An 8,720-nucleotide genomic window follows, 5' to 3' on the forward strand; every position below is an offset into this window, starting at 1 on the left:
GAATGTTTTAATCAATAACATTACTAAAAAGTAGGATTAAAAATAAAAGCAAATCAGAGGAAAATGTTATTGCTGGAATCAAAAATACCAGATGTACTCTTATTCAACATGGAATAAAATTAGAATAAAAGTTCACAAGTCCAACTTAGAGTAATGGTGAAATTAGAACCATATATCTATAATACTTCTAGATATTGGTAAGCCATATATTCGCTATATATCTAGAAATTAGTAAGGCTAAAAGTAAAAACATGAGTGGCGGATATACAGTTTCATCATTTTTTTCCATTTAATCAGAAATCGGGGAGTTAGAATGTTTGCAATCAATAATATATCTCGAAAGCATTATAACAAGAATATGCGAGAAACAGGAAGTTGTTGGTGCTAGAATCAAAAAGACCAGATGTACTTTTATTCAATTTGAAAGAAATGCTGAATTAAAGTCCAAGAAACTCAACTTAGAACGATGGTGCAACTTCAGAAATATATCCACAATATACCAAGATATTACTAATGGAAAAAGTAAATACATGAGCAGCGATTATGAAGTTGTCTCTTCCACTTCCATAGATTTAAAAACAGAGAAAATAGAATGTTTGCAATCAATAATATACTTTAAAAGCAGTATAACATAAAAAGCGGATATTATTATTACAATTAATAAGACTAGAGGTGCCTTTATTTAACTTAAAGAGATATGTAACTGCAGCTATATAACCAAATTCTATTTTTTAAAGTAAAACAATGAAGAGGACCACTGCAATCAAATAAGATTTTTAAAAACCAGTCTCTAAGATGTGTCTTGCTTATATGATGACCTCAAAAAATATACAATATTAAGCTGTAGGTTTAATAAGTTTAACATAAACAAGAAATTTAGAAAAGCAAGTGGGACCAAATAGGTAAACTGTTAGAAGATCAACTTTCAATATTGTTTAACAAGCACTAAGATGAAACCTTAGATCATAGTTATAGCCCGGTTCGCCAGCTATGACTTGAAGGTGCAGTGTATTATGAATTAAAAGGGTGGAAATTCTTCTTTGAATGATATTATTACCTTTTTCTTATATTGACAATAGCTTTAAACTAATAGCAAGGGCTGTTTTTACTAGGAAGCTAAAATTATTATTATAATATGCAAACTATTTGAAGAAAGTATTGTAAGCTGATTGGAACTAATTGGCATATATTAAAGAATAAAAATATTCTTTTATATTATTCATTTTCCAAGAACTATTTGGGTTCAATGAAAACGGTCTAGAGGTGCTAGTGTTGTTGGTTTATGCCCTGGCAATTGCAGAGCGTAAACAAATGCCATGAGCGAACGTTTCATCCTGCAGATAATGAGTCGAATACTTAAATACCTACAAATATCGTAATGCATTTTTAATACCTTTTTAGTTACAGTTTAAGATAATTTCTCCAAACATGTGTGTTAATCATAAAAACTTTATTAGAAATAAAAATATTTTGCATAACAATTTATCCAGTATTTGATTATTACCAAACTGAAATAGGACAGAAAAATTTACGACACCACAGCGACATAAAAATTTGAACTTTGATCTAAGACAAAGAAAATAGTATATTTTTGGACAAATGTATTTTAACTTCAAGAGCAACTTACATTGGGAATAATATAATTTAAGTATTTATTTATTCATCCAAACGGCAGCTACTGGAACAAGCAGTACGAATATCTTTAGCGGCGAGATCTAGCTGGCACCGCGTTCATTTTGGTGATACATGCCTCTGTAGCCATACCCACTCCAAATCCTAATCCTAAAATGATAGGAAAGACACGACGCCGCACAATCAAAATAGAAGCCAAGGTACCGATTACCAAACCTCCTGTACCTTTCACCATAAGATCAGTTGTACATTTGTCAATGGCGCCGGAAAATTCTGTTTCACGTTCTTCCTGTTTTTTTGTACGGATTGCCTTTGAAATTCTTTCTTTAAGATCTGCTTCAGCGTCTTCCATGGCTTTTTTGGCTTTCCTTCTTACATCAGCTTCAGAATCGCCCATAACAATATTAATTAATTTAGTATGTGATATTTACAAAATGTTTTAAAGTTAATTTGAAGTTTCTATGTTCAGATGTTTTCTCGGGTGACTTGATTTTTGATATTTAATATTTGCCGATTACTAGAAACATAACATCAGTTCAATACAAGGAAATATAAATATATATATGCACTTTTGAAACGTTTCAGATATCAATTATGTGAAAATTAAGTAAATAAAATAATTAATTAATAAGATTACATCGAAATGTGCGTTTTGAAGGAAGTTTATTAAAAATATATATTATTTCAAATCCACTCCATGTGTTATGTTTGAGTCTCAAATTTTGCACCCGAACTTGACACAGACTCAAAATAAACACAACTCCGTTCCGAGATCCGAAAGTTTAAGTTTTGTTTTTCTTAATACATAATTGGAAATAGTCAAATAAAATTTAAATTTAAAATTTAAATAATATTGTACACTACAAACTAGGATATAATGATAAATAAAAAATTATTTGTAGATTATAATATAAGTATATTAGTATATTATTATGGGCCATAGAATTGCGATTTTTATGTTTATTGAACATACTGCATATATTTTTAGTGGCTCTTTAAATTCTACATCTATAATTAAGAGTAGTATATATTTTCTTTGTCTGAGTTTTAGGTCATCATCTTGTGAAATGTAAAATCTTTATAAAATCTCTATTCGTCCACACTTCTAGTTTATTTAGATAATAGTTTAACCTATATTGTCCAGTTGTTCCTACATTCCTAGTTTCCTTGTTATTCGTAAAGTTGTAACAGTTCTTATAACAAGTTAGGTTATAAAGCTCTATAAGCGAACTGGAATATAATAAGCCTCGAAAACTGTTCCAGCTTAGATAAATTTATAGTATATAATGTAATATATATAATAACGGGAAAATATCATTTACGTACAAGTATAATTTATGAATGAGAGTATTCAAGATCCTTTTAATAGGTAGTTTACAATGGCTAAACTTATTTTTAGTGTTTAAAATTAATATATATAATCTAGATGATATATATAGTATAAAAACCAACAAGTCAGTTTTCTTACCTTTTTAAGGCATACGCTGACGATATACTAAAAATATTTAAATATATATGTTCGTAGACAATCCTGTTGTTAATGTTGCCTTAAGAAGTGAAAATAATTGTCTCGTAGTCGGTCTATTTCTAATATATACAGATATATGGGTATCTACTTAAAAATAACATCAGTCCAAATATATCTCAAAAATTAAATATAGAAATATCTTATACCAGTCGATATTTGTATACGATATAGTTGATATATCGTATGTCAGTCTATTAAATATTCTTTTACAGAACATTGAATATTCCTTTAATTATGTTTAAATTATGGCTTTTTCAAGCAAATGGGATTTGAAACAAGTCAAATTTACATAAAATTGTAGAGAATATACATATTCATTTCCGTATATTATTTTGTATAATAATATACTTGAATGAAAAATCGCAGTTACTTGTGAAATGTTACTTAAACGCCTCAAGAAAAAAACATTTTTATGTCGAAGCGGGTGACCAAAAATAGATTTATTTTGAAAACCCAATACGGATGAAATCGTGGCTTTTACCTGACGAACCCGGTACTTCCACAACAAGACTGAATCGCTTCGAAAAAAAGACCATCTTTTATGTCTAGTGGGACTAGAGCGATATTGTGTATTATAAACTCTTGAAGCCCAGCAAAACCGTTAATACAAAACTGTTGAAATTGATGAAAAGACCACCGCATGGGCCAGAACACATGGGAAAGTGGTTTTGTTAGATAACAATGTGCCGTCTCACATAGCAAAAACGGACAAAGATATCTTGAATTACCTGAACGTGACATCCTTCCACACCCACCATACTCCACAGTAATCTGACTACTACTTCTTTACATCATTGAGGCATGTGTTCAAGAAGCAGCATTTTAGCAAATTCGAGGAAGTTGAAAACCATTTAAGCAATGATATGTCGCAAAAAACTAATTTTCCTTGAAAATTACATGTTTTCTATACCAAAAAGAACCGCAAAAAATATACACTTGGTATATAGTAGCAAAAGAGATATTGAAAAATCCGCAGAAAAACATGTACTGTACAAACTATACAATTTTGCTAATTAAATGTTCAATAGATATATAATAAGTTACAGTGATTCTATGCGATATAGTATATAAAATCTATAAAATAATTAGAAGTAGTCGATTTTAATATATTTTGTCACTAGAAGAGAAGTCATACATGTTTGTTTCATGCAGGTTGCAAAATAAATACTATATAATAATTATTGTTACTTTTTGTATAGATTAGTTTAGTTCGATTTGAGACGGTAAGTATGAACTCAACAGAAGTTGTGTATGATCAATCCCATTGTTAGATACGAATATTATAGAATAAATTATTCAGCAAAAATGGCATCAAACAGCTCAATACTGTTTCAAACTTGTATGTATTGATCAAAAAGTAATGACCAACAATGACTAGTGAAAACAGAACTGGATTTGTATGGAAGCTAGTTGCAAGCTCACACTGTATAAACACTTCTCACTATAAACAAAAACCGTTAACTCATTGTCTATGGGTCCCAAGCAGATTTATTCAAGTATTATCAGTATTGACGGCCATTATAAATACGTACAATATTATTGGGGTATACCAAAGAATATTGTTTTAGTATCTAACACACAGTCAAAGTGTTTGGAACTCGTGGTTACTTTATGTTAAATTGTTAGAGACTTTTTAAAATGCTGCTTTTATTGTTATTTGTGATCAAAAAAGAACGAATAAGTTCCCGTGCTTATCCAATCGGTAAATTTTTTTATTTTCACGCTGGCAACACTATTATACACATTATGTCAAAGTTTAACGCATATCGTACGATTAGTTTTTGTTTGGCGTCTATACAAACAAGTCGAAAAATTTTCGTGTGGTGATTTTTAGCTGAATTTCATTCAAAAAAAGCATGGTTGTGATGTGGTCAAAGAGATGATTTCCAACGCAGATAGTGACCCCATATTCATCGAAAGCATCATAACTGGTGATGAGACATGGGTCTATGAATTTGACATGACCACCAAACAACAATCGACCGAATGGTGCTTCGAAGGTGAGCCGAAACCGAAAAGAGAACTCCAAAGTCGGATCAAAATCAAGGTTATACTGACTGTTTTCTTCGATATTTGTGGTGTGGTGCACTATGAATTCCTTCCGGACGGTCAAACGGTTAATAAAAAGTATTATTTTACCATTATGCGTCGTTTGCGTGAGGCCATTCGCAAAAAAAAGCCACATTTATGGAAGGAAAACTCGTGGATTTTATATATGGAAAATTGGATCAAGCGTTGGCATGCATGTATTGCCGCAGGAGGAGAGTACTTTGAAGGCGATAATAAAAAAAATTATTAAAAATTAAAATTTTGCGTTCTTTTTAAACTCTCGATTTTTTTTGATCAAATGGTATAGTAGCAAAAGAAACATTAAAAAATCTACAGAAGAACATGTACGTTTTAAACTATACAATTTTGCTTATTAAATATACAGTAGATACATAAGAAGTTACAGCGATTCTATGCGATATTGTACATAAAATCTATAAGATAATTAGAATTAATCGATTTTAATATATTTTGATATTATTACGCTGTCACTAGAAGAGAAATCATTCATGTTTGTTACATGCAGGTTGCAAAATATATACTATGTAATAATTGTTGTTATTTTTTTGTATAGATTAGTTTAGTTCGATTTGAGACGGTAAGTATGAACTCAACAAGAGTTGTGTATGATCGATCCCATTGTTAGATACGAATATTATAGAATAAATTATTCAGCAAAAATGGCATCAAACACCTCAATACTGTTTCAAACTTACTTGTATTGATCAAAATGTATATGAAACCAACAATGACCAGCAAAAACAGAACTGAACTTGTATGGAAGCTAGTTGCAACCTCACACTTTATAAACACTTCTTACTATAAACAAAAACCGTTAAGTCATTGTCTATGGCGATAAAAATAAATAAACAAATCAGCTTTATAAATGATCAAGTTAAGTCCCGAGCAGATTGTATTGAAGTGTTATCAGTACTGACAACTATTATAAAAACGTACAGTATTACTGGGGTATATCAATGAATATTGTTTTAGTATCTAACAAACAGGCGAAGTGTTTGGAACTTGTGGTTACTTTAAATGGTTAGAGATTTTTTAAAATGCTGCTTTTATTGTTATTTGCCGCGTCAACTCTATTAGTTGTCTACCTCAGATGGAATTATACACATTGGCAACGTAAAGGATTTCCCTACATTGAGGCAAAAACCCCATTAGGCGTGTTGTATTCCGTTGTAAAACGCCAACGTTCTTTTGGGATGGCGATATATGACGCTTACAAAAGCTCAAAGGAAAAAGTTGTAGGAATTTACTTATTAACCCGCCCTGCCTTACTTGTACGAGATGCACAATTAGCACGTGATGTAATGACTAAGGACTTCAATAGTTTTCACGATCGTGGCGTTTATGTAGATGAAGAGAAGAATCCAATGTCAGCTACTTTATTTGCCTTAAAGGGATCAAAGTGGAAAACTTTACGTACAAAATTAGCACCTTCTTTCACTTCAGGAAAATTAAAAGGCATGTTTGGTACCATAGAGGAAACATCATATAGAATGATTAATCATTTGAACAACATTTTACCTGATAATGGATCTGCTGAAGTGGAATTAAAAGAAATTTCTTCAACGTAACTTTTTACTTAACTTGTGTAATATAGTAGCAATAATAAGTTTTTTTATAGTTACGCTGTTGATATAATTGCTTCAGTTATATTTGGTTTAGAAACAAATAGTTTTGAAGACCCGAATAATTTGTTCTATAGTGTGAGCTATACAGCTAATCAACCGACATTTAAAAGTGTTTTAAGAGGTACTTGCTCAGTCTTATATCCAAAGTAAGTATTAAGAAATGTAGACAATTGATTATAAGTTATAAAATTTATTAAAACTTTAGCTTAGAAAAGTTTTTTGTAATGTTGGGTTGTCGTGACGAAGCATCAGAAACAATGAAGGATATCGCACGTAAAACTATTGAATATAGAGAAAATAATAATGTTATTCGTCGAGATATGCTTCAATTATTACTACAACTCCGCAATGCTGGCAAGATAAATACAGACGATAATGAATGGTCCGTTGAAACAGCAGCAGGTTAATTTAATTATCTTCAAATGTTGTTGCAAAACACAAACTAAAGAGATTTTATTATACAGATGCTTTTAAATCCATGTCTGTGGAAATGATAGCTGCGCAATTGTTCATCTTCTATTTGGGTGGTTTTGATACAACATCATCTGTAATTTCTTTTACAATTTACGAACTATCACAATATCCAGAACTTTTAGCAAAAGCTAACAGAGAAGTGGAGGAAACATTAGCGAAGTATGAAGGCAAACTGAGTTATGAATGTCTACAGGATATGAAATTCTTAGATTTGTGTCTTATGGGTATATATAACATAAACCCAAGATATCAGTTGTTAGTTATTAATATTACAATTTTGTTTTAGAAACTGTACGTAAATATCCTGGATTACCCATATTAAATCGTGAGTGTACAGAAGATTATCAAATACCAAATTCAAAAATGGTCATTAAGAAAGGAACTGGAATAATTATTTCTCTATTTGGTATACATCGTGATCCAGAGTATTTTCCTGATCCATTGCGATATGATCCAGAACGGTTTTTAGAAGAAAACATGAACTACAATCCTGTCGGTTATATGCCTTTCGGCGAAGGACCTCATCATTGCATTGGTAAGTAGTAATGAGTTTTTTGTTTGAATTTTATATGTATATGTGTACTATAATTATAATATAACTTAAAAAACTTTTTTAGCTCAACGCATGGGTAAATTAAATGCCAAAGTGGCCATTGCTCAAATATTAACAAATTTTGAAATTGAAATAAGAGATAAACCTACCGAAATTGAAGTCGATAATTATAGTGTAGTCTTAGTTGCTAAAGGTGGTATAAATGTACGTTTATCAAAAAAAAAAATAAATTGAAAAGAAAATAATAATATAAAAAAAACATTTAAATTGATCTTCTGTAATTATGAAATGTGTTTTCGGTTGAATATTGATAATAAATAAGAGATGAATAAAATAAAATATTGATATTTTATTTCCTTATAATGGGGTTTATGTATATATAAACGAAGCAAGTAACCTATTCAGGTAGTTATTCATAATTCTTCATCAAAATTCGATTTAATTTTTACTACTCCGCATAAAGTTTTTTTAAATTATGGTTAATATATAAAATATATAAATATATAATATATTTCATCATATAATATATATCAATATATAAAATTTTGGGATACATACATTATTATCAAAACCTTACAAATGTAAGATGACGATAGTTCACTTTTTTTCTATTTGCAGTAGAAACAGTCTGAATGTTGAGTACTGAATGTAAATACTGAGTATCGGATCTGTTATCTGAACTCGCTAAAACGTATCCTTAAGAAAGTTTTTGACGTGATTTTCTAGTTTAGTTTGTCAGAATACATTAGAAAAATATAGTGGCAATACATATATATTTTAACTGTAAATTAGTTAAATTGGACACGAAAATAAATTTTTATTGTTGACTTCATAATTC

General features: G+C 30.1%; 1 protein-coding gene across 1 annotated transcript; it reads left to right on the forward strand.

The window, feature by feature from the left end:
• Window positions 1-6,152: 6,152 nt before the first annotated feature.
• LOC119672501 (probable cytochrome P450 6d5) lies at window positions 6,153-8,201 on the forward strand. The gene is made up of 6 exons (XM_038083560.1): window positions 6,153-6,794; window positions 6,849-7,001; window positions 7,061-7,257; window positions 7,320-7,553; window positions 7,616-7,864; window positions 7,947-8,201. The coding sequence occupies exons 1-6, from the start codon at window positions 6,268-6,270 to the stop codon at window positions 8,114-8,116; spliced, it is 1,530 nt and encodes a 509-aa protein (XP_037939488.1). The 5' UTR covers window positions 6,153-6,267; the 3' UTR covers window positions 8,117-8,201.
• Window positions 8,202-8,720: the final 519 nt, after the last annotated feature.

Source organism: Teleopsis dalmanni, chromosome 1 (genome assembly GCF_002237135.1).
Source record: "Teleopsis dalmanni isolate 2A chromosome 1, ASM223713v2, whole genome shotgun sequence".
Taxonomy (NCBI): domain Eukaryota; kingdom Metazoa; phylum Arthropoda; class Insecta; order Diptera; family Diopsidae; genus Teleopsis; species Teleopsis dalmanni.

What these genes read in the sequence shown, in the direction of transcription:
- LOC119672501 (XM_038083560.1), top strand. Translation starts at nt 6,268, where the DNA reads ATGCTGCTTTTATTGTTATTTGCCGCGTCAACTCTATTAGTTGTCTAC. An exon ending in TTAAAAGAAATTTCTTCAAC is followed by an intron (nt 6,795 to 6,848) that starts GTAACTTTTTAC and finishes GTTTTTTTATAG; the next exon opens with TTACGCTGTTGATATAATTG. An exon ending in CTTAGATTTGTGTCTTATGG is followed by an intron (nt 7,554 to 7,615) that starts GTATATATAACA and finishes ATTTTGTTTTAG; the next exon opens with AAACTGTACGTAAATATCCT.